The following is a 26,739-nucleotide window of genomic DNA, read 5'->3' on the forward strand; positions in this document are numbered from 1 at the left end:
GGGAGCGGCCAGATGGCTCCGCTACAGCCCAAGTTTGAGACAATCCTGGCTTGGGAACCCCCAAGACCCAGACAGAAGTGAGAGCCTTTTTAGGACTCACTGGGTACTACAGGAGGTTTGTCAAGGGGTGTGGCAGCATTGTTGCACCCTTGACAGAGCTGACTTCATGGAAACAGCCCAAGAAAGTGAACTGGACTGACACATGTCAGAAAGCTTTTGATGCCCTGAAGACTGCCATGTGCATGGCGCCCGTGCTCCTGGCACCCAACTTCTAAAAAGAATTTATTGTCCAAACAGACGCTTCAGAGCATGGTGTGGGGGCTGTTTATCCACAGATAAATGAGGAGGGCCTAGACCAACCTGTAGCCTTTCCCAGTAGGATGTTACTTCCACGAGAACAGAGGTGGAGTGCAATTGAGCCTGACGCATTTGCTGTGGTCTGGGCACTGAAGAAGTTGAGATCATTCTTGTTTGGGACTCACTTCCAGGTTCAGACAGACCACAGGCCCCTCAGATGGCTGATGCAGATGAGGGGTGAGAATCCAAAGCTATTGAGGTGGTCCATTTCCCTACAGGGGATGAACTTCACGGTGGAACACCGCCCTGGTACAGAGCACGCCGATGCTGATGGTCTGTCCAGATTTTTCCACCTTAGTGAAGAGAACTCCCAAGGGGTGGGTAGTTCTCCCCACATTTCAGCTTGAGTAGACACGTATTAGGCCTGGCACCATTGGCGTGGGTCTCAATGCCATTTTGTTGCTGTTGCCTCCTGTAGTTTTCCTATGTGTTTTGCTGGTCTAGATGCTTTGGGCACTTTGCTACTGCTATTCAGTGCCAAAGTGCAGGTGCATCCTATTGTAAATTATTGTAGTGCATTAGTGACTCCATAATTGGCTTATTTGATTTTCTTGTCAGACCCTAGTACAGTGCACCATGTGTGCCCAGGACCTGTAAATCAAATGCTGCGGGTGGCTTGCAGCACTGGTTGCGCCACCCACAGAAGCAGCTTGTAAAATGTGAATCAAGCCTGCCATTGCAGAGCCTGTGTGCAGGCTGGGGCTGCCAAGTCGACTTGACAAGTGCACACACTTGCCAGACCCTAAACCCTCCCTTTTCTACATTTTAGTCACCCCTAAAGTAGGCCCAAGGGCGGGTGCATTGTATATAAAAGGTAGGACATGACCTGATATGTGTCACATGTCCTGATAGTGAATTACAGCCAATTTAGTTTTTCACTATTGCAAGGCTACCTGTTCCCTTAGCCCATAATGGGCAGTTTGATTATAACATCTTAAAATCCTAACTGACTCAGCGAACAAGGTAGAAATTTGAGTTTAGTATGCCTGAACTCAGAATGATAAAATACATCTTTTAGTGAAGTTGGTTTTATCATTCTGTGTTTGAAAATACAACTTTCAGAAAGTAGGTATTTTCTTGCCTAACCATCCAAGCCTGCCTCTGCTAGGTTGTGTATTCCATGTCTGGTATGTGAGTGACAGTGGCTGGGGTGGCTCCAGGAGACAGGGTGAGTCAGCACAAGGCTGAATAGAACTATCTGCATGAGGAGTGGTGGGAGAAGTAGCACCTGGGCCTGAATAGGGTTGTGCCTGCCTTCCACAATGCTGGCTCCACCTTCTATGGTGTTTTTGATTACCCTGGCCCACAGTGACAAAGTAAGAGGTTGTGCACTGCCAGAATGCACCCAGAAATGGTTTGGACTAGGTACAGACACTCTCTGCCTTCAGAAACAAAGGATTTGTGTGTATAAAAAGGGGGACCCAGACCCCAGAACTTTAGATCACTTCTGGGAATCAAGATGACCCTTTGCCAAGGAGAAGAACCAAGGAAGCTGAAGGAGGGGATTGCCCCTGTGCTGTGCTGTGGGGGTTGGCCTGCAGTGGTTACTTTATTGTCAAGGAAAGGAGAAAAGGAACTTTGTGTGTACTTTTGCAATCTTGAAGAATCCCCAAGGGCTTGAACTGTGCGTGCCTCCTGCCTGAAGTCTCAGGGTTACAAGACTTTACCACTAGCTCCCCTGAATTCCCTTGCTGAGGAATTCTGCCTGCAGAGAGGTGCCCGCTGTTGTTTGGGCCCTCTGAGAAGACTGCAAGTCACTGGGAGCTGGAAGCGCGGCACAATGAGGAGAAGCTTGTCGCTGCCGCAGCAGTTGCTGTCGCATGCCGAAGAAGTGTGCCGCAGCTGTTTGCCGACGCATCATCGACAGAGCGGGTTGCATCCCCAGAGAAGCGTGTCGCTGCCGCAGAGGTCGCCTTCGCATCACCGGATACGCATGTCGCAGGGCCTTTCGAGGCTCAGAAGTAACTGAGTTCGCTTCATGGCTGTCGTGCTGCACACATCTCATCCATCGCTGTTGCATCACATCAAGACGCTATTCTGTCGCATCGCACCAGATCGTCGCATCGCATCGAGGCGCCACCTTGTCACATCGCACCGGATCACAGTAAGAAACCAACGCATCACCTCCTCTCCGGTAAGGAACCGACGCAGCACCTCCCCTGCGCTGCAGTAAGGAACCAACGCATCACCTCCCCGAAGCAAGGAACCGACGTATCACCTTGCCTGCGACCCTTTTTGTTTGTATTGCATGACGCATCCAAGGTACTTTGACAATAAAGTGACGCATTTACCATCTACATTGAACTAAGCTATTTCTACCATTTTAAAGTCTATTTTTGATTACAGTATTGTGGATTTCTGTTGTTTGGTCTTGTGTTAAGTTTAGTAAAGATTACTTATTTTTCTAAACTGGTGTGGTGTCCATTTGTAGTGTTTCAACTGTGTTTCTGTATGTTTTCACAAATGCTTTTCACACTGCCTCTGAGATAAGCCTGTCTGCTCATGCCAAGCTACCAATGGGGGTCAGCAGGGGTTAATTTAGAAGTGTAGCCCCTTACCCTGACTAGAAGCCAGGGTCCCTATTTGCACACAGGTACCTACCTCTGCCAACTAGAGACCCCCACTTCTAACAGTTGCCCTTTGTGTTATATTCCTGGGGGTGATGTATAAGAGATATAAGTGTATAAAAGTAAGGTTGGGAGTGGAAAGGAAGAGACCGGATGTAGAGTTAGAGGAGAGTCAGTGTAGATACTATGATGACATGAAACGTCTAGAAGAGTCTAGAGGAAAAATGATAAAAACAACAAGGTTTTAACTGGTCAATCTGATAAGATCTATATTGTGATTGTGATGGCTAAATTCTCCATCAGAGGGGGGATAGAAGCAATGTAATTTTAGCTACACCATTACACGTCACAGATGTGTAATATTTACGTGCACTTAGCACCATATATTTTGTGAGCCTTAATGTTAGTAATGTAGAATGAAGTATTAAGCATACTGCTGAAGTGTATTCACTGTAGAAAAACATTTGTGCTTTTTGAGCTATACTGCTTTTATTGAAATTGTATTTTATGTACTTATGGATTCATTTATGGATGTTTCTATTTATTCTTTAATCACATGTGCATATAATAGCATATATTGACCATGTACACTGACAGTTTTATCAAGTTATCGTAACCAAAGGCCTTAAGCATTTGGTCTTCCAAGTTTAACCTTCAACGTGAAAGTTTTGGTGGTGCTACAATGCTCTTTCCTTTGCAGGTGCGTTCTCATAATCTCATAGCCAGTGAAAGGCATATTGTGTATTATAGATAGCGTGGTATGAGAGTAGAACTTTCGGCAAGAATGAGAGGCACTAAGAAAAGACTCCTATTCATGTCGTATCAGGAGCAGGGAGGCATCCAAGATCATCCTGATGTTCGAACTGTAGGATGGGAAAACTGATTGAAGTTGCCAATTTCTACTGTGACAAGGTGGAAATCTATTGGAGTTGATGACATGGATTCTCAAATGTTTTGTGATGTTCACACTATAGTCTTTGGGCAGATACCCTTTGCTCATATTTCCATTGTATGGCTTTATGTTATACTTTGGCTTGTTTTGGAGAGCATTTACGGAAGTCGCCAATATGCTGACACCTTCCTGCTTTTCCTGCTTTTCTTGATTTAACTAGGTTTCTCTAGTTTTCAACTTTAATTTAGAATTAGTTTAGGTGGCTTTAGATGTATTCATGAATGGAGTAATCGAAACTTGTATACTGGCTCTCAAATTCTATTTCTTATCTGCTGTATTACTGCAACTAAATATGTTGTATGCTTTATGCAACTAAGACTGGATTTCATTCTACGCTTTGGCATACCCGTGGTTATTTTGTATCTCTACAACATGTTTTTGAGATTTATATACTTTCGTTTGGCCCTTAATTTGCAATAAACTCATTTGACTTTACCTATCAATTTCAGGTCCTTCATGTTTAACCAAACAGGTTACACTGTAAATTGAACTGTTAACATTATGTTGACTCCCCTTTACCTCTCAGGTAACTATCAAAGGTTCATTGCAGGATAAATGGTAAGACGGAACCAGTGCTCCATCACACACACATTCAAGACACTACTCAAACCCCACCTACCTGAACAGTCACATCTCCTTCCACCAATCACCCAGGCACCTCCACTCCAAAGGACTCCTACATGAACACATCCTATACATACACAGAACCAGATCAGGAGGACAAGCATTCTCTTACAACGCTCTTAAAGATGGGAGCGACCTCCCAATCCAACTCAAAGCCTCCTCCTGTCTTCTTGCATTCCACAAGAAGCTGAAGACCTGACTTTTCAATTAACCAACCTACCATAAACCAGGCTATGCACACACACACCTGCTCCGTGCCAGAATACCCTTTCAGGTGATGGTACACTTCACAAATATGCATAACATTACATACCAGGCCTTTAACGATTACCAACATCGTCGTTTTTGTATTTCTTCAAATCAATCTCATTGAAGAATCGCTCAGAAAGCTGGGGTTATCAGCATTGTGTAACATGAAGTTTGTTGATATGATTATATTGTAGAATTGTAAGGGAGCTGCCTTTGCTCTACCCCTCTGTGACATTTTCTACTCTCCTTTTTTTCCAATGAGATATGTCTACTAGAATCAGTGGGGCATTGTGAAAACATTGGTCATGCTGAGACCTGCGCAATAAAATAAGTACAATGATGCCTCTGGTACAGATACTACAAATTGTCTGTCCAAGAGTGTTAATTTACACACAGAAAGAATCTAATATTCTTTGTTCATCTACTCGCTATCAAAAAACATTATACCAACAAAATTATACACAAACACAAAAAATTGGTTAAGGTTACTTGTTTTAGTCAACCCAATTTTTCTTTACACTATGATTTTTTGATTTAGTTTATATACATAAATATCCAGATGTCATATGTCTATCCACATATTATACACTGTACAACAAGACATAAACAATACGCATGAAAAACACACTTTTATCCCCTTATTATCCCGGGTTGTAATGAAGCCCTATCTTTTACATAAGGAAATTCATGGCATAATCTTTTTGAGCCTTAATTCCTTTTTCACAATCACCATTTAGTCATAGACCCTAGGAAGCTAAAATAACTTTATACTTTGAAGAGCTCTCGTAGAATTTATCAAAATCAATTCCACATTTGTATGGTGTCGGACTATGGTAAATGTCGACGCGTTTCAGCCTATCAAAACAATTTCAGGCCTCCTCAGGACTTTGGACAACAAGTACAGAATTACCTAAAAAAGAATAATAATACAAAAATAAGTACCTATGTATATATACATCTACGACTATAACAATCACGGACACGAGCGCTCAAAGGTGCCTCTAAAGTGTACGGAGAAGCAAAATTCTCGAGGTCTTGGTAACATGCTTATAGAAAAAAGCTAAAGAAATGAAATAACACCACCTAAAGTGCACAAATCCTTATTGTGATAGACCCATAATCCACCAACACCACAGAATGTGAGCGGTGTTTACTACATAATAGTGCATCCACCGTCAAATACCACAATACAAAACAAAACAAACCTACCAACAATAAGTTGTGTTACACCTCTTAGTACAACAGATATCAGTGTCGTCCTCTACCTCTCAACATCGAGGAAAAACAATCTCTTGCACCTACCACTTTGGGTAGTGCTACGTAATAAACTTGACCAGACTCAGCTATCCAATTTTCTAAAATAAAAAATAAATAAAGGGGAGTATAAACTAAAATCTAATACATATAACTACATTTATTCGTTACTCAAGGTCGGTAATGGCACCTTGAACTATAGTGGGCCCCATTACTTACATGTCAAGTCATCTCATAAGAGAAACGGGGTGCCGTGAATAATTCAATCGATCTCAAGTCACTCCAGAGTTAGATCCAGCCCCTTTCGTTTGAAGTAATCAACTCCGTTAGCAATGCGCCTCTCGTTCACGCTACCGGAAGAACAGAATCACCCCGCTATTTATATCCTTCCCTACGTAGTGCAAAGAAACCAACAACAGACTATTCCGGCAGTATTCCAAACTAGAAAGAAAACGGACTCACTGTTTGGGATCTATAGCAATGCCTGATCCAAGATGGCGACTAAAAAAAGGGGTTTCTACATAGCTTCCAACCATCAATATCTTTAATCAAAAGATGTGGTGCTGTAAAAGTCTATATTGCGGTCCTATAACAAATAAAAAAATAATTACGATATACAAGCAACACAGAATAATTCTAATATCTGTATCAAATGAGTAATATAGAGACCTTATATCCCAATTAGTTGCCAGTGCCTCTTACAATCTAAGGTAGTTTCATATATATTACAGAATATACAATAAAAAAAGTTTATTTACAAACACACAGTCACAATATCAACAGGTACAGATCAGACAATTTTATATATATAGAGAAATGGGGCATCTCTATATATTATGGTATTATGGTCAAATTAAATACATACTTGTGATCGTATACACTATTCAACTAAGTGATGACCAAACCTCATCTTTATCATTTAACCCTGTTTTCGAAGTTTGGTATTTTTCAATCAGTCTTGCTTCCAATTGGTTGAGTTTAACCTCTGTTTCTCGTTTACTCTGAGTAGTCACACAGCACAATACTGACCAGTACATATCTGTAAATGAATGATTGTGTGTGAAATAATGATTGACCAAAGGAGCCCCTATGGTCTGACATTTGATCCTGGATTTATGTTTTTTACTGCCTGAGTAGTTTGTCCAATGTAAAAATTTTCGCATGGACACTTAATACAGTAAATCAAATTTTTCGAATTACAGTTTGAGAATTTTCTTTGAACGTGTGTATTGCCATTGATGTTAATTTCTTTTGAGTCCTTCGTCAAGTCACATGCCGCACAATCATGGCATTTGAAATGACCAATCACTGGAGGCAAACCTAAAAGATCTCTAGTATCTCTCAGCATTAACTTTCCAGTGTTACTCTTGGCTCTCACTAGCTGACTTCGAATGTTTTGCCCTTTCTTAAACGCAAACAAAGGTTTGGGTATATCTAGGTCACCCAACAGTTTCCAATTTTTTTGAATCACCTTTTTGACCTTGTTAGCTCTTGGATCAAAAGTTAGTACACACGTCAATGGGGTAGTGGTATTATCCTTAACTTTAAGTACCAGCAGGGTGTTTCTTGGGGTGTACCAAGCTCTTTTGAGCGCAACTTTAGTCAATCTTTTAGGGTAACCTCGTGTAATCAATTTCTCTTTTAAGATATTGGCATGGAAGAAGTATTGTTGTTTATTACTACAATTCCTCCTAATACGGAGAAATTGGCCGTACGGCAGATTCTCCTTCAGGGTACGGGGATGATTACTGCTAAAATGCAGTAAAGTATTGCGGTCTGTAGGTTTTGTGTATAAGCTGACACACAAATTCCCGTCCTCATGCTCGATATAAACATCCAAAAAATTGATTTTATTGGGGTCACTCGACATCGTAAAATTAAATTCTTGTGTTCGGTGGTTCAACCAATTGTGAAACTCAGTAAGTTCTGTTCCATCTCCGTTCCAGATCATAAAAATGTAATCTATATAGGGACACCAACACTCCACTTGATGTTTAAAAGGGTTGGTGTCGCTATATATCCATTTGAACTCAAATTGGCCCATCACCAAATTGGCAATTTCCAGAGAAAAACTACAACTCATTGCCACCCTCGATATTTGGAGGTATAGTTTTTCTTTAAAGTTGAAAAAGTTATTCTTTAAGCAAATCTGGTCTAGTTGAACAATGAATTTAGTGGGTACTTGATGTGGGCGAATCCTCAACTCTAGTACAAATTCCAACACACTCAGGGCATCATCCTGAGGTATGTTGGTGTAAAGGGATTCGATATCGAAGGTGGAGAGTAGTTGTTTCTCTGGGTCAAAAGGTAATCCCTCCACCTTCGATATCAAGTCCATGGTATCCCTAATATACGCAGGTATTTCTTTAACCAGTGGAACCAAAAATATATCCACATATTGTGCGAGAGGTTCCAACAAGGATCCAAATGCTGCCACAATGGGTCAGTGATTGTTATAGTCGTAGATGTATATAAATAGGTACTTATTTTTGTATTATTCTTTTTTAGGTAATTCTGTACTTGTTGCCTAAAGTCCTGAGGAGGCCTCAAATTGTTTTGATAGGCTGAAACGCGTCGACATTTACCATAGTCCAACACCATACAAATGTGGAATTGATTTTGATAAATTCTACGAGAGCTCTTCAAAAAAGAAGTATAAAGTTATTTTAGCTTCCTAGGCTTTATGACTAAATGGTGATTGTGAAAAAGGAATTAAGGCTCAAAAAGATTATGCCATGAATTTCCTTATGTAAAAGATTGGGCTTCATTTGAACCTGGGATAATAAGGGTATAAAAGTGTGTTTTTCATGCGTATTGTTTATGTCTTATTTTACAGTGTATATTATGTGGATAGACATATGACGTCTGGATTTTTATGTATATAAACTGAAACAAAATCAAAATATCCTAGTGTAAAGAAAAATTGGGTTGACTAAAACAAGTAACCTTAACCAATTTTTTGTGTTTGTGTATAATTTTGTTGGTATAATGTTTTTTGATAGCGAGTAGATAAACAAAGAATATTAGATTCTTTCTGTGTGTAAATTAACACTCTTGGACAGACAATTTGTAGTATCTGTCCTCCAACAAGAAGGTTCCTTAAAAGAAATACCAGAGGCATCATTGCACTTATTTTATTGTAACGTCCCAGATGCCGTATGGTTTATTGGGTTTCCCCTGAGATATATATAGAGACCTGCGCAATAAGCCATAAACTAAGGCCCTTTTTAGATTAAGGTAAGATTTATTTTACTGTCCTGCCTGTGGCACACAACTAGTTTAGACCCAACACAAATGAGTAAATTGAGCATTACTCGTGTAAGTGGTGTCCTGGAGTTTTGTATAGCGTCTTATGCCACTCTAAAGTTGTCTCAAAGCTCTGTGGTTGGGAAGAACAAGAGAGACAGAAAGGAGAGACTGAAAGAGAGGGAAGTAGAGACAAGATAGAGGGCCCTGTGAATGGTGAGGCCTTCCCCTTAATTCCATGACACCGCTAGGTCCCTGGATATAATGATGTGCATTGCGCGCAGAAGATTGTTGCACAATGATTTCCCCTCGGTTTTATGTGCGCACGGGCAGATAAGAGATATGATTCTAATCCAGAATATTTCTACGTCACCAAGAATGTTGAGCTAGCATTTACACTACTTGGGACATGAGGATGCAGAGAAGTATCTTACTCTTGGTGGGGTGTAACCTGCAACGTCTTCTGATGTACTCCTTGCATTGATGTGATCAAAGAAGCATCCATGTTTGTGCGGTGAAAGTCTGAATGGATTATTGCATAGAGTAGACTGTAGTAAGGTGGGAGCACAAGGAGTGAGTCAGGTAAAAAGATTTATCATCCACAGAGGTGAATATCTTTCCAGTCAGCCGTCAGCAGCCTCATCTGAAATGTGACAACACTGGAGTGCAGGTGACATCACACCCCATGAAGAGGCAGGCAGAGAATACAAGATACGCCTTTCATGATGAATTAATGGTTGGCAGTCAAGGGGGGAATGACTAATTGTCTCAGCTCACTGCAAACAGTGGGTTAGTGATTCAGACATGTTGCTGAGCATCACTGAACACCACCCATGACCCATGCCAAGGTGCAGCTTCAGCCTCTTATGGCTGGTGTTCTAGACCATTTGGGCCATACAGTCTCTCCTACAACAATGTAGAGCAGTCCTTTGCCTGGATCATGTGATTCATTAGAGAGCAGCACACTGGCTCTCTTCTGCCATAGCAGGTAGGCAGGAAACTCTGGAGCAAACACTATAGCAATGCACCATGCACAGTGAGATATTCTCACGCCAAGAGCTCAAGCGCACCTATAGGCCTAAATCGTTGTTGGGGCATCCTTCCTTCTTGTAATTCACATTCTATATTTAAAGCCCCTTGCCTATTCGCACAATCCTCCCCTTTGGGAATTACATCACCCCTAAACTGTCTTAGGAGCAAGAAATGCTGCATCACACCCCAAAGCCTACTACCTCCACAACAGGTCTTCTATTAGTGGCCCACATCTGCTCCTGACAGAGAAGTGAACCAGATCACACCTGGCCTTGTGGCCATCCTGGCAACTCTCTAGCTACAGGAATGCTGCAGAGGCACTAGAGGGCAGCTGTGTTTCAAGGCAATATTTTAACTCAATAGGGGTTAAAAAGAAGAAGACGTGTTAACATATTTCCAGTTTAATTAATTACTCACCCTGAAAAGAATAACCAGTACCACCGGAGCTATTTACCATCAGTCATACTGCATTTAACCCATTTCATGGTACCTTCCAGGAGGTACCCATTTTATTTAGAACTGTATTTATCTTTGTCACTGCAGTGCAGGTTCCAAGTAGAATGGCCATCAAACCCTACACTCACCACCTGCTTCCAGGAGTTCTGGGTACTGGGCCCACGCTGAACCATTATCATAGTGTATGTGTGTGCGCAATTAGCAGGACAATCAGGACCATTAAAGACCTGTCATTCAGTAAACCCAGGGCAACTCTTCTCTTACATCACTACGCAGAGCCCCTCATGGATAGCATGAAAGTCGTCCCGTGCTCCTGGATTCATTGTCAGATTCACTTCAGCCAATCCTTTGTCAGCATGGCCAGGAATATTAGTAACTGATTGCACCCAAGAATGGTACACTAACTGAGTACACCAAGGGATGGCTATCCTGCTAAGGACACAAAGACCATAAAACAGTATCGGCTACACAATTTGAATGAAAAAAAGATTTACTCTAAACGCATTTACTCCTTTATATTCTAGAGACATTAAATTATACCTATTATCATCCTGTGAAGGGGTTTTGAGGGACTAAGCAAAAATGTAATTTTGCCTCCTTCCATTCCCAGGCAGCAGAACTTTACTTAATGTCCATTTGTTTGTTGCATCCTAGCCTTACCTGTCTCTCCTGATGGACCTACTTTCCCATGAATTCCTGGTGCACCATTGTCTCCTGAAACATAATATGTGAGATATTTAAAAAATAAATCCTAAAAACAGCACTAGAAAAAAATAATATTGTGACGACAGCCTAGGGGATTCATGCACAAAGTTGTGATCTTTATCTGCACACAAGCTGTAATGATGAACTATTTGTACTGTGGGGAGTAGTTTACACGAGGTATCATGAAAATTGGCATTTAAGATCAATTTCCTCAATGTGGCCCAGCTAGTCAAATGCCCTTCTCCCAGACTTCTGCTAAATGTCTCTAATGACTCTATTGGCAGTAGATTGGAAAGAGTTTGCCTTTTCATTTCAATGGCCATAGGGCTGCTGTTTGTTGTCCCTCTGTTTTCCATTGTGCTCAGGGTTTTGATCAAGCTTTTGATAAAAATCAAATAAGGACCACCCTACCCCCTAAATACACTGATTGTGACTCCTGTCATAGTTGATGGTGGGTCTTCTGATGCCCCTGCCAGTATCTCTGTCAGTCCTGCTCTCCATTCCCCCATTTACTGGAGGAATCATTCCCTCATCCTCATCCTTTGATGTAGAGTCTGACTTCTTATGGACTCCATCGTGGATCCAGAGCGCACAGTGACCTTGAAAAGGGACTTGGCACTGAGATAATAGATAAGGTAAAAATAAGCTAAAAATTTGCTTGTTCATGGAAACAAACAGGTTTTAGTGGCCTTATGGGAAGTAGAATTATTAGACATAGCATGCAGCTGAAAGGCAGTGAATTCCCAGTTTGGTGCTGACATACAAAAAGGTTTTCACTCAGACGGAGGCTTTTTTAATGACAAGAACAGCTGTCAAGTGATGCAGATGTAAGCATGTGCTGAGGCAGATATCAAATGGGTTTGCTGAATACTAGTGCCATTTGTAAAGGCCAGACTCACCCAAATATCAAGGGCCTGTTACTTCCCATTTAAGAGTTTACCTTTTGCTCCTGGGACTCCAGGTTCTCCTTTAGGTCCTGCTGCTCCTGAGCTCCCAGGGCAGCCTCGGAGGATGGCAAGCTTCTCATTACCATGGAGACCAATAATCTGCACCTCTGTGAAAATGAAAAGCTAAAGTTAGGCATAGACAAGAATGGGAGAGTACACAATATAGTAAGCTAGTGGCAACAGTAGAAATTCTGTCATAAGCAGATGTCAAGTAGGAGGCATTTTCGTACTTGAGTCAAGACACCTCAGCAATATTAGTTCTGATTTTGCTGAGCATTCGTGAGCATGGTGAGTGAGTCATTTAAACCCCAGCAGGGGCCTCTGAATTTATTGGGCCTTTGGGGTGGCAGAGGCATCACCTGCCTCACCATGTGGTGGGCCTCCAGCCTATTCTCAGTTTTCCACCTCAACAGTGGTTTATTTCTGAAGAGAGTATCCTTCCAAAAAAGGTGGGAGTACATTGGTGAGAAATGACAAGATGGTGCCATGTTTTTTTCTTGTTCACCAATCTTTGGAAGTTTGTTTGTGAAAAACAAAAAAAGGTATTGGGCACGATGAGCAGAGTTTTCTCCCTGCATGTGGTGGCCATTATTTGTTTTCTCCTGCTGGAACCTCTAAACCTAACATGGTGAACGCAGGTAGGAAAAGTATGAATGCATGAAGACAACCTCATAATACAGGCAAGGTAAGGGCATTGTGTTGGGTCAGATGAGTCCAAGCCTATGACTGAAAGCCTCCAGAGCCAGCAGAGGCTCCACTGGTATTCATTTAGCAGTTCCACTTTCTCTAAAAGATGTAGCTGAATAGTGGTCCTTGGGGGGGTGGGAAGAATGATTTACAGTGGTTCTCTACTCCTGCCAATCAGGAAGATGCTGTGACAGCATGTCGACGTAAAGCCCCCACGGTCCGACTGCAGTTTATGTAGGCCCTGACTCCATCTTAGGTAATGTAGGTCGACATATTCTCAATCTTAGACAATGGAAGTCACCATATTCACAGATGTTTATGGAATCAATGTTATGTCTGCCATTAGACACATATGTCAGCTAGCCTTATCTTTCTTAGAACTGTGAAAGCATCAAGTCATTGGATTAATGACATAGAGACAACACTTGATGCAACATTTGTCATGGACAATTGTCAACTTTTCACCATGTCAAGGTTAGATAAGAACAAACACAGACATATAGCCAAAATATTGAATTCTGAATTGCCGTACGTTTATTGTATATATCTTCACTAGGAAGCGTCTAAGCTACACAACTTGATGAACATAATCTATGTCAGACATTCTTATATGTCAGATATTACAATTTCTGATCAAATTTAGTATATAAGGACTGCCACTTGTCAGAAGAGGTCCTTCGCCCAGATAATTTAACAAGATTCTGCCAGAAAAGGTCTCACCTACTGCCAGCTCACTTGGCACTTTGTAGATGCTGCATCTTGCCTGAAGCCGATAAAGCGGAGTCCCAGAAGAAGACCACAGCGTGTGTTTGCATTTCTCAGGGAACACGGTCTTCACGCCGCCACTCATATACTAGAGGTAATGATACTGAGACATGATGGCAGGGTGCGCCTATCCCCTTTCACCAGTATTTCATTATAGAGCAGATACACCAGAATTACGGAGATGTGAACAGAACCCTACAATTTAGGAAAAGAGAATCCTGGCATATTCTTAATCTACAATGTAGATTTGAAAAAGGGCATAACTTAGATGAAGAATTAGGTATTCACGTACAAGAAAACTAGCGACACTACACAGTATATATCTCCTCAAAGTAACTCCTTTGGGTTTCTAGAACTGTTCAAATTCTTTATGAGTATATCGCATGTTTGGTATGTTCTCTATAATCTGTCTTTGATTTTATCAAATGGATACTACATGAATTGCATAAGTTCTTTTCTTTTTTGGTTTTAAGGAACAGGGGAAAAGGAAGGGACAGTCACAAATAGGATGTGATCATCAGGGATCCCTTCCCTTTTCTTCGCCTGAGAGATTTCACTCCTTTACAAAAGGAGACAGAATGACCTAAATTTATTGAAACTGCTTCTGCAGAATTAGGTAGAGTGTGTTTAGGAGCTAGATCAGTAAAACCTCAACTAATGGGAGGTCCAGAAAAAGAACAACCCAAGCAAATACCAGCTTCTTCAAAGAAGAAATGGGATAATAACAAACAACAAAAGAATTGATCTCAATACAGAGGCAAGTCCCCTCAGCAGGAGCCCTCTGAAAAGTGGTATAACCTTAGGAATAGAGATAACATAAAAAAACTGACAGGTATCATGACACTGATACACGTTCCTCTTGTTGCTTTCAGGGTTAATCAAAAAATTCAAAGAGGGAAGGACGGTCAGACCACAGGCAAGAAGAGTGTACAAAATCCAGAGATGCACAACACATTTAATACTACGCACCCTAAAAGGAAGAAAAGCCAAAACAAAAACACCAATTCAAATAGAAGAAAGTAGCAGGTCTTAAGATCAGACATGCCCAGAATTCTGAGGACTCAACTACTGAACGGGGAATGGGCTCTGACAATGCTGGACAGTGCAGCAGAAGTAACAATAGCTCGCCGGAACCTGATGGAATTTCTAGTGACAGCAGAGCTGAGTGAATACATCATGGTGGAAACACCTGATACCAGGGTAAGCGTCCCACATAGGTTACATGAACTAATACTCCAAATGGAAGGGGACAAGCCCAGAAAAATTAAAGGGCTCTTTTGGGAGAACCTAACTTTTGGCTATGACATTATTTGAGCTGAAAGAGATTGGCTGCCTGCTATTGTTATGGAGTGCCCAAAGGGAGAAATGGTAATCTTTCCAGCTTTTTCTGACCTCGTTCCCACACACTTAAAAACTCACATAGGCGCCGGAGTGGGCGGTAGCCATTGATTCTGCACTATATCGCAACCATGCTGGGTGGGATAAAGAGTCTGCTCATCACGTGATACCACTAAAACAACTTGAATACCAGGGTATGATTAAAACCTGCACCTCTTCAATGAAAAATCCTTTGTTTTCCGTAAAAGAAACCAGAAAATTCACATAGTCTAGTTTTAGACTACAGACATCTGAACTCATGCACAAAAACATTTGCAGTACAGAATGCACACAGTGGCGCATTAATGAGTAACGTTGTGCGGAAAAAATACAAAACAATACTAGATATCTCAAGTGGATTCTTCAGCCAAAATATAGCACCTGAGAGCTGATATTTGACAGCATTCTCAGCGCTGGGGTAATAACATCAATTTTGTCGACTCCCCCAGGGGTATAGGAACAGCCCGGGGTTATTTTATGCCAGGGTAACTGAGTTACTTCAGAATCTGCACGAGGAGGCATTGTCCTATGTAGAGGATATTTATCTGATGGATGATGACTTGGAGGAACATTTGACCAGGGTGAGCACCATTATTTTGGGATTTGCCTCTGACAGCTAAAAATTTAACATTAAAAAAATCAAAAATAGCCCACCTCAATGTCCTTTTTTTGGGATATGAGCTTTCAAGTGAAGGGAAAAGCCTGGCAGCTAATTTTTGGGGGAAATAATGTGCTGCTCCAACCTTCAAAATCATTGAAAAATGTACAATCCATACTGGGATTCCTGAATTTTGGCAGAACATATATTTTGGATTACGCAAAAGTTTTTAAACCTTTCTACGACCTCAAAAGACCTGATTTTTCAGTTTGGCAATGGACACATGGAACACACAGAGATAATTTGTTCCCGACAAGCTGACATGATAGCGTCAAAACATTTACAGACACGGGTAAATATTCACAACCTAGTAATCCGTATAGTTGGAGGTCAACCTGGGTACACCTACTTATCATACAATGAAGGTGAAACAGTACCCATAGTATACAAATCACACTTGTACACAAACGCTGAGATGCGTTTTGCATCTACAGAACAAATTCTGACAGCCGTACAGACTGCTGTAATGAGAGAAAGAGCATTGGCTCAGGGGAAATGAATAATTGTCGTGACTCTGGTATCGGCCTTAGAGGCTGCTACAAAAGCAAGCGTTCCTAATGCTAAAGCCTTACATCCAAGATGGATACAATGGGCTAATTCTCTCACTGCATCACATTTAAAATACAGATATGACCCAAGTCTAAAAACACAAGCATTTCTGCAATATGAACAAGAATATCCTCTCCGGAATGAAATAATGCCTCTAGACCAGTATGAATGCATAATTTACACTGACGCATCTGCTCAGCCGACCTTTGGAAGTAAACAACATTACAGCGCTGTGTGTGCGATTGTAAAAGGTTGTATGCAGTATGGCAAGTTCCATCCAAGCTGCACATAAAAACAGGGGCATATTAGCAAGGGCTTTATCTCCGCTTTAGCGGCACTTTTTGCTGCTAAAGCAGCAATTTTATTATCGCCCTATCAGCAAGCTCTCGCTAACAGGTGTTAGCGACAGCTTTCTGGTGTTAGTGGACGGTTTTCCTATCGTCTTGCATGCCAGCTATGATTATCGCTAATTACATGCAAGGTAGGAATTCCCAACTAGAAGCGACTGAAAACAGTTGTTAACACTACTTCCCCCTATTACCAACGCAGGCGAAGCAATAAAAAAAGTCACGCTAAGTGTGATTATCGCTAGTATTTAACACCTGCTGAAAACCTGATTTACTTGTATCCTCAATGGGAGGTGGATTTTCAGGCTAAGTGCACCATGGCGTTAAAGCATGAATTTCGCTGGATTTCCAGCGATATTCAGGCATTTTGCTGCTATCACTGGCTATTTTATCACAGTGGAGATAAACGTTGCTAATAGCATGTTTTCTCCGCTGAAATATCCAGCGATAGGCAGCGATAAAAATAAACGCGCTAAGCGCGTTTTGCGATAAATATCGCAAGTTCTTGCTAATATGCCCCACAGTCTCTAGGAGACTGCACAGCTCAGCTGGCAGAATTAAAAGCTTTATTACTGGCACTGATAATTACGGATCAAGAATTCCCCACGCTAATTGCGTTTTGTTCCTTTTACTGTGTCCAATCATACAATGAATATCTTCACTCCTGGGGACAAAATGGGTTTAAGGACTCAAAAGGTTGCACAATTAAGCATAAAATGCTGTGGGTACAGGTAGCTGAGTTGAAAAACGAGATACCAAGAGCTCACGTGATACACACGCTGAGTCAACATGATGGCGTTCACATTGAAGGCAATTCATTGGCTGATGAAGCCACGAAGGGGGCAGTATGAACTGCTTCCATATCTGCAATCACTCATTCAAAAACAAGAATAGACGGACAGATAACAGTAGCTGTCATTGGCTCATGCAAAGACAACAAGGCACTGCCGAAAAGTTTTCTACTAAAGTACTCCTACAAGTTCCATTTGCTCAGATTCCAGGAGTGGGGGATAGAGTAATACGGCAAACATGGATCGCAGATTGGGCTTAATTTTAGCTGCACATGAGGGTCTTGCTTCTGCGCACGCAGGAGTTACGGTGACAGTTTCTTCACTGAAACAATGCTATTGGTAGCTAGGGTTAACAAAGCAGACTAAAGATTATCTCTTAAAGTGTGACATCTATCAACAGATGAAGGGCTCCACCATAACACAGTCAGTGCAGACACCATTGCTAATATCAAACAGACCACTCAGTGTGTCTATTTGGACCACTGCAGCCCCTTACAACCTGACGGGGCTTACAAGTACATCATGGTTGCAGTGGATTCCTGCTAGAGCTTCCGAAGGGTATGGCCTCAGGACTCGGCTGACACTCGAACTGTTATCAAAGATTTGCAAGTCTTTATAGAGACATACGCAGTTGGCACATTACATTCTGACTGTGGCCCCACGTTTAGCTATAGGGCTTACAAGGAAGCCATGGGAGGTTTGGATGTAGCTTTGCGGTACTCCTCTCCGTACTATCCCAAGGGAAATTCAGTTGTGGGGAGGAAAAACCGGGACTTAAAGCAATCTTTAACAGCTAGAGTATTAGGCTGGGTGGTAGCTGGGTCAATCACTTATATGGGGTACAGCGAGCCTTGTATAACATGCCAAAAAGTTCTCTAGGGGGTGTCACTCCTTATGAGGTCCTATTTGGGACAAGAATGTGGGTTCCTGATCTTGATTGTGAAGGCACTGTGGCGGATGAGAGACACAGCCTAAAGCGCCGCCACCGCCAAGAGAGTCACGCAGGGGAGAAAGAAGCTTCCCTTACCTTTGCCGCCACCGCCAAGAGTCAGTAAGACACCGGACTCCGCGCCGCCGCTCCGGGGGAACTTCAACTCCCAGCAGGCCTCGCGGCGGCGCGTCTACAGTGACGGCAGACGCGCCAAGGAGAGCGCCAACGCGGGGATAAAGACACCGGAACCCCGGCAGAGCGTGGGAGACACAGCCTAAAGCGCCGCCACAGCCACCGCCAAGAGAGTCACGCAGGGGAGAAAGAAGCTTCCCTTACCTTTGCCGCCACCGCCAAGAGTCAGTAAGACACCGGACTCCGCGCCGCCGCTCCGGGGGACTTCAACTCCCGGCAGGCCTCGCGGCGGCGCTTCTACAGTGACGGCAGACGCGCCAAGGAGAGCGCCAACGCGGGGATAAAGACACCGGAACCCCGGCAGAGCGGGGGAGACAGAGCCTAAAGCGCCGCCACCGCCAAGAGAGTCACGCAGGGGAGAAAGAAGCTTCCCTTACCTTTGCCGCCACCGCCAAGAGTCAGTAAGACACCGGACTCCGCGCCGCCGCTCCGGGGGACTTCAACTCCCGGCAGGCCTCGCGGCGGCGCGTCTACAGTGACGGCAGACGCGCCAAGGAGAGCGCCAACGCGGGGATAAAGACACCGGAACCCCGGCAGAGCGGGGGAGACACAGCCTAAAGCGCCGCCACCGCCAAGAGAGTCACGCAGGGGAGAAAGAAGCTTCCCTTACCTTTGCCGCCACCGCCAAGAGTCAGTAAGACACCGGACTCCGCGCCGCCGCTCCGGGGGACTTCAACTCCCGGCAGGCCTCGCGGCGGCGCGTCTACAGTGACGGCAGATGCGCCAAGGAGAGCGCCAACACAGGGATAAAGACACCGGAATCCCCGCGACGCGGGACGCCCGGGGCGAAGCCCGGGCAAAGGGCGGGCCCTCTACGGCCCTCATCGGCAGGAGGAGGCAGGGGCTGGGCCGGAAACCCTGCATAAGGCTCACGAGGCATCCTACTGTCCAAGTAAGACTGTATTGTTTATGATACATAACTCCCTGTGTGTTTGAGGAGTCTTTGCTCTTCGTTATATTCAACAGTATGTCTAAAAAGGGATCTGCACCACCAGCTAACACAATGGAAAACTACATGGTGCAAACAGTGAAAAAAATTAACCTACAGAGGAGAGAATCCCTGGGTCTGAGTCAGTCACCTGACCTACACTGTTTGTCCCCTTCTCTAACCCCCTCACCTGATGACTTAGTTCCCCTGCAGACTCTTCCTGATGCCAGTTCTAATTGCCCCACCACGCAGGAATCAGGCACTTTAAATGATAATATGTTGTCTGGACCTGAGGTTCTTATTGTGGAGCATGGAAATAATTCTGACAGTGATTTGGATCAGGAAAATCGTGTTGACCCTACAGATGAAGATATTTCTATCTCTGAACAAACTTCCCGGTTAGACACTGTGAAATCCAAAAACCCGCCGAAACGGGGAGGACTAAGATCTGGGACTAGGAGGAAGAGGGTAAACACTCCAAAAGTTAACCTGAAGGAAGTTGGAGGGGGAAGTGTTAAGTCTAATGTCAGCCATGATGAGGATTTGCTTGATAGAATTGCTGACTTAATAGATAGTAAAATCAAATCCATTGTTAAACCATTACTCACCAAAATTGATAAATTACAATCCGAGGTCAAAAAGCTGGGAGGGCAGTTGAAGAAACTAACAGAGGGTGTTGATAATGTTACGATGTTGGTAACAAACCTGGACAATAATATTGGAGAAGTTGATGATCAGGAGGGGGAGAATACAGATGAAGTATTACATAATCCGCCACCTCAGTTTCCAGACCCAAAAACTAATGGAACCAATAATAATAGAGGGGACGGTCCTTTAACGGTTGAGATACCCACTGCACAAGCTCAGCCAACTGACCCACTTCAATTTATAGTCGAAGCCTCACCTGTTGTTTTTGTACTGGCAAATGTACCACCCTTAGAAGCCGGTACTGAAGAATCCCCTTCCTCTCTGTCTAATAAAGCCTTGCAGTGGCTTACAACTAATATGAGGTTAGCTCCAGGGGGGGGGTCAACAGCTGGCTCAAGAGATTAAAACCGCTAAAAGGGTTTCATGGCTAGGAAACCGCCCCAAAAAATTTAAGGGGGATTGTGTGGCAGTAAGCTTCTCACACTCTGGTGTGTTGTCAAACATCCTCATTAACTTACTCCCACCCCAACGCAGGCAGGGTTCTGTTGTACCATTAACTTTGAAGTTCTTTTATGGAGAACAGCAGAACGTCACCTACCCTAAGACACCAGCCTTTGGATGGGATATTAACTCTGATCTAAACAATAGATGGGGCCGTGAACAACACCGGAATATTGTAAATCAATCCGCTCCCTTAGTATACCAGAATCCTTTTGCTCAACCCCTCTTATTGTCCAATCGATTTGCACCTCTATCCTTTTTGGACCATAATGACTGACTTTTGTCAGAACATCCTAATCAAACAGAGAATATTGTGCCAGAACTCAGTATGCTTACTTGGAACATAGCAGGTATTAGGACTAAAGTAGGTAATGCAACATGGACAAATTTTATAACCAAGTATGACATCGTTGCTTTGCAGGAAACCTGGGACACAAATAATAGTTTCTCTCTTGACGGCTACAGTTATTTTTGTATTCCTGCCGTGGCTAGCACAGCAGGAAGAGCGAAGGGAGGACTGTTAAGCCTCTTTAAACTAGCCATCAAAGGTAGCCTTAAGAAATGTGACTCAGGATCTGAGCAATGTCTTATTGTTGAATTGTCTTGTGTGGAATCTCCCAATATTTTCTTTATAAATTTTTATAATTCCAACGCTGTCGACTGTACATCATATAGTCTAGGTAGATTGGATTACTTTCTGTCAGTCTATAGTGAAGATGTTAATGCATTTGAAATCATCTTTTTGGGTGATTTTAATATACACCCTTGTTCACTTATGTGTGTTTGCAATGACTCAGAATCCCCTCCTAATTGTGCACTGGTCCATCTTGAACATAACAAACAGGGGGGTTGTTTAGAGAACTTCCTTGCAAGATGGAACTTATACGAATCCAGCTGTGGGGAGGGGGGGGTTAGGGCCCCTACTTTTAAGGGAACAGACAATGGCTCTATTATTGATTACATTTTCATTTCTGCATGTTTTTTACTTAAGGTTTTAATGTATAGAACTGGGGTCTCCGCTTTCAGTGATCATAACCCAGTTTCCCTGGACCTAGTAGCCTCTGAGCTTTTAGGGCGTAATTATGGTCCTTGTTATGAAAAAAGAAAGCTCAAAGTTAAGGATCAGGGACGTAGACTGAAATGGGATAGCATAATCCCAGAACCCTTCGTACAAGAGGTTCTTTCTGAGGCTGAGGAGGAGGTCGGAGTGTGTTTATCCAGTGTATCTAATGATGGGGAGGTGATCCTTGCATTTAGTAGCATATGTAGTAAGATAAATTGCAGGCTTTCTGTGACTAGCAAACCCAAGTTGAAACCTTTTAAAAGATGGTTTGATCACAGTTGCTCAAAAGCACATTCTGCATTGCTCAATGCTTTAAAAACCGTACCGAAAGATCGTGATCTCATCAGTAATAGTAGAGCACTATACAAAAAGGCCATTGCAGAAAGGAAAAAACAGCTTAAAGATGAAGCCTGGACACAACTCACTGATCCAGCCATACTAAAAAATAGTGGATAATTCTGGAGGATTGTCAACCAACCCCTACTCACTGGGGAGGATAATTCCCCCCTAGAAACTAACATCCCTGACGAGGGTTGGATCAAACACTTCAGAGACATCTATTCAGATCACAATAACGCTGAAACTAGGGAACAGGATGTGAATATTATTCCAATAGGGAACCATCTGCACTTTGAAGTCAAGGAAGTATTATCTGCAATAGATTGTACCCTGAAAAAAAAGGCACCGGGACCAGACGGTGTTCCTGCTGATGCCTTTAAATGCTTCCCTAACTTCTGGTCAAGATTGCTTTGCAGGGTCTTTAATGCCTTAAACCATGATAATATCCCCAAGTCATGGAAAACATCTATAATTATTCCTGTTTTTAAAAAAGGAAATAGGCAGGATCCTGCATGTTATAGACCAATTTCACTGATAGATTCTTCAGTCAAGATTCTAGGGAGAGTCATATTAGTCAAATTGAACGAATGGGCTACAGAGAATAATATCTTGACTAACGTGCAATATGGGTTTAGACCTAAAAGAAGTACCCTGGATCAATGCCTCAATCTCCACTTGCTGATCGAGAAATACACCAGGGTCAAGGATGGGTCCATGTACCTTGGTTTCATGGACCTTCCCTCTGCGTTTGATATGGTCAACAGAACTAAGCTCTGGTTAAAATTACTTGACATGGGCCTGGATAGGTCCATAGTTAATTTATTGGCTGACCTACACTCTGGCCTTACTGCTAAAATTAGAGTTTCCTCGAATGGAAGGTGTACAGATGTCTTTGCTTCTGAAAAGGGAGTCAGACAGGGATGTATACTGGCACCACTGTTGTTCACGTTATATGTGAATGCTTTGGAGCCTGCCCTTAGGGGCGTTACAAGCGACATCCCATGTGCAGGGGAACAGGGGATACCAGTTCTCCTTTACGCTGATGACGCGGTTCTTCTTGCACGTACCGGGGTGGGGCTTCAACGACTCCTGGATGCCTTTGAATCCTTTATGGGCTCACTTGACCTGAAAATAAACGCGAAAAAATCTCATGTTATGCTTATGGGCAGGGCCTCTAGGAGACCTTTTCATAAAATCTTTCTCTGTGGGCAGGAAAAGCTTGCACGCGTCTCCTCCTTTCCCTACCTGGGGATCACCTTTGACGAGAAAGGTAGCTGGGGTCCTCATGTTAATAGCAGAGCAACCATGTTGGCTAGGACATCTGCAGCCCTCCATGGGTTTTCTAAAAAACTGGGGGGTAGGCCATTTGCAGCTGTTAGTAAAATATATAAGGCAAAATGTATTTCAGTTGCATCATATGGTGGCTCATTGTGGGGATATAGGGGAGTGGAACCCATACAGACAGTGGAAAACAAATTTTTTAGATCTGTTCTGGGTGTCCCTCAGTCAACCCCGTCCTACACCGTCCATATGGAATTGGGGGAAGGCTACATCTCAGACCTGATCAGAATAGCACCTCTAGTTGCTTGGCTGAGGATGTGGCTTAACACAGAAATTCCCCTAAATCATATCATAATGAGGGACTGTTTGACCCTAGATAATGTGTAGAGGATTAGGTGGTTGATGTATATTAAGGAAAGTTTTCTGAGGTTGGGGACGCCTGAGCTTTATACTGTTATTGACTCTATAACATCTAAAGATATTGTTTACACCAAACTTGCAATGAAGGAGCTCCTATCCCTGGAGAGGGAAGAAACTGAGCTGAAAAAACTCTGTGTCAGGGCCAGTTTATTGTTGGCTATACCTAATGGTCCTGACAGTTACCTTAACGTGGTGACCCATCCCTACCACAGGTTTATTTTAACTCGTTTCCGTTTTAATCTGATACATTTTAATTTGGGCTTTTATCCTGTATGGAGTACCCCAGAAAAGGCACCACCCTGTTCCTGTGACCATTTCTCTGAGCAAAGTACCATGCATTTTATAATGTTCTGTAGCCATTACAATGAAGCTCGGAGATTATTTCTCGTACCTATACTCAAGGAAGCTGGATTCATTTTAGTTAGACCTGCTCTTATCTATTTACAACTGTTACAAACTCCCAGGATTATGTTTCACGTGGCTAGCTTCCTGGTGAGAGCTATTAGAAGCAGGAACATTAGATTTAAAAATGTGTCTACCTCCCTTTGTAGTATAGACCAGCACTCTAGTTAGTCTGTTTGTTTGTGATTGTTTTGGTTTAGTAACCTTAGAAAGCACTGTAACAGGGTCAGTAGTTGCTAGTTTTGAATATTTTGCTGGGGACCTCCTTAGTATTTTTAAGCCCTTTTAAGTCCTCTTTGCACTTTAGCACTTTGCACTTTAGCACTTTGCACTTTGTATTACTCATGCTGATATAAAATTGTAACATGACGTATGATGATTTTTAACTTGTTAATCTTAATTGTTTTTAATTGCTCTCAATGTATGTGTTGTTTGTATCAATGTATTATATATTTGCCATTGTCTTTGTATGATATTAAGTTATCGCAATAAAGTATTTTGACTGACTGACTCACTGTGGCGGATGAGAAACCTTTTGACATCAATAAACGTTTGGCTGTTTTACAGGATCTGAATGAACCCAGAGCACTACAGAGCAATGTGCAGTTAAAACGGACCACCACTGGGGAAGTCAAGTCAGTCATGGCAAGACCTGTTTGGGTCCCTAAAGTCAGGTATCTGGTCAGAGAAAAGATAACGGACCAAAAGGAATTCGGACCATCATACAGAAAGCTTGTACCTGTCCTTGCCGTTGAAGGAACAAGAACTGTACTTCTCCCGCCTCTTGCCAGAAAAAAGGAGAAGAGATTTGTCTCCATTGATCTGATCAAACCACACTATGTGGCCAATACTGAAAAGTAGGCCTAGTGGGCTCCTGGGTAGCAGACACCCTCCTCTTGCTACCATACAGGAAGTTCAGACGGAAAGGCTCAGCACGTTTGAAGAGTCTCCTATACAGAATGATGGAATATGCAACAATTCATTGGAACTCGTTCCTCTTGAAACAGAAATTGAAAATCAAAATGAAAGGCAAATTTCATTTCGACCTAACACGTATGTCTACAGAAACATGCCTCAACAAGAGCCACCTGAAAGTTCAACAAAGCCTGATGAGCTACCAAAATTAGCCAGAGCTGCATCAGGCTATTTCATCGACTTTGATACCTTTTCATTGGATCCAAGTGAACCTGAAACGAGACCAGCCCCAAGATCTCGTCAACAACAAGTCAAAGACTTCTTCATTTTTCTTAATAAGACTTACCTGGTGTCACCTTGGATAGAACTTTGCATAATCACTGGAATACTTTTCTGTCTTTTCTGGGTAGGCTTTGTAACTGTATTTTGCTTACTTGTTAATAGAACTTATCTTTCCCAAAGCTCTGCAGCCTCAAAAGTTAACTTTATCCTGAAACCTCATGTCTCATCACATCGTGAACAAAGAGATTTGTCATCAGTGAACATTATAGAAGTTCCTATACCTGCTGGTATAGTATGGGACAAGGTTAATTTTGAGGTATTTGTCCGGATTGACCTTTTAAAAGTACCACATTTATTTAAAATATCCTTAAATTATATTATTACCTCCAGTACTTTTTTCCGATGATTTTTATTTTGAAATTGTAGACAACCCCACGCTCACAAGGCTCTCCACGACACGGGCCCGAAGTACCTCAACAGTCACCTCACATTCTACACACCTAACCGCCAGCTCCGATCCGCCAGCCTCGCCCTCGCCACCAACCCACGGATCAGCAAAGCCACCGTCGGAGGAAGATCCTTCTTCAAGACATGGAACACCCTCCCCACACACCTACGGCTGACCGTGGACCATCTCTCCTTCAGGAAACAACTCAAGACCTGGCTGTTCAAGCAGTAGCGACCTCCCCCGCCCTCCCCCCCCCCCCATCAGCACCTTGAGACCCTTACGGGTGAGTAGCGCGCTTTACAAATTCTGCTGATTGATTGAATATGTTGTCTGATTTAGAACAATCTGCCACATTTTCTAGCAATGAAATGTTAGAAGACACACCAGATCTTAACACCATGTATTGTTATCAACATTATGGTTTCCATTTTCTACACAAATCCAGTACCTCTATGAATGTTTTCACATATCACCAATGGGAACATTGCCCTACACCACCGAAAAGTAGTTTGAAAACTTTTGCACAAACATTTTCATATTTTTCAGGGTTTAACATTTCAGACCCGACCTCATATTACTATAACGTTGCACCGACATCCGCACAGAAAAATATGCTAGCTAACACCAAACAGATTTACTCTGCTTCATTTATTTCCCAACTGTCTGAACAGGGTTTTGACTTATGGAAAGACACTATAGACTTAAAATCACTCTGGGGTTCTAGAGATTGCCCAGTCCAGGGAACAGAAGTGCTATTTAGAGCATGTCTTATTCCTCAGCAGATGATATTTCTAAATGACACTGTGCAACAGACTTCCTTTCTTGC

General features: G+C 42.7%; 1 protein-coding gene across 2 annotated transcripts in view; it reads right to left on the bottom strand.

Moving 5' to 3' along the window:
* Positions 1 to 26,739, bottom strand: part of LOC147710457 (ficolin-1-like) — a 511,385-nt gene that overhangs the window by 324,131 nt on the left and 160,515 nt on the right. For both annotated transcript variants that reach the window (XM_086921145.1, XM_086921144.1), the window contains exons 2-3: positions 12,383 to 12,496; positions 11,398 to 11,451 (exon numbers count right to left, since the gene is read on the bottom strand). In XM_086921145.1, coding sequence (XP_086777271.1) covers positions 11,398 to 11,451; positions 12,383 to 12,496 — 168 coding nt within the window. The remainder of the gene's footprint in view (positions 1 to 11,397; positions 11,452 to 12,382; positions 12,497 to 26,739) is intronic.

The sequence above is a fragment of the Lissotriton vulgaris genome, chromosome 5 (assembly GCF_964263255.1).
Source record: "Lissotriton vulgaris chromosome 5, aLisVul1.2, whole genome shotgun sequence".
Lineage (NCBI taxonomy): Eukaryota > Metazoa > Chordata > Amphibia > Caudata > Salamandridae > Lissotriton > Lissotriton vulgaris.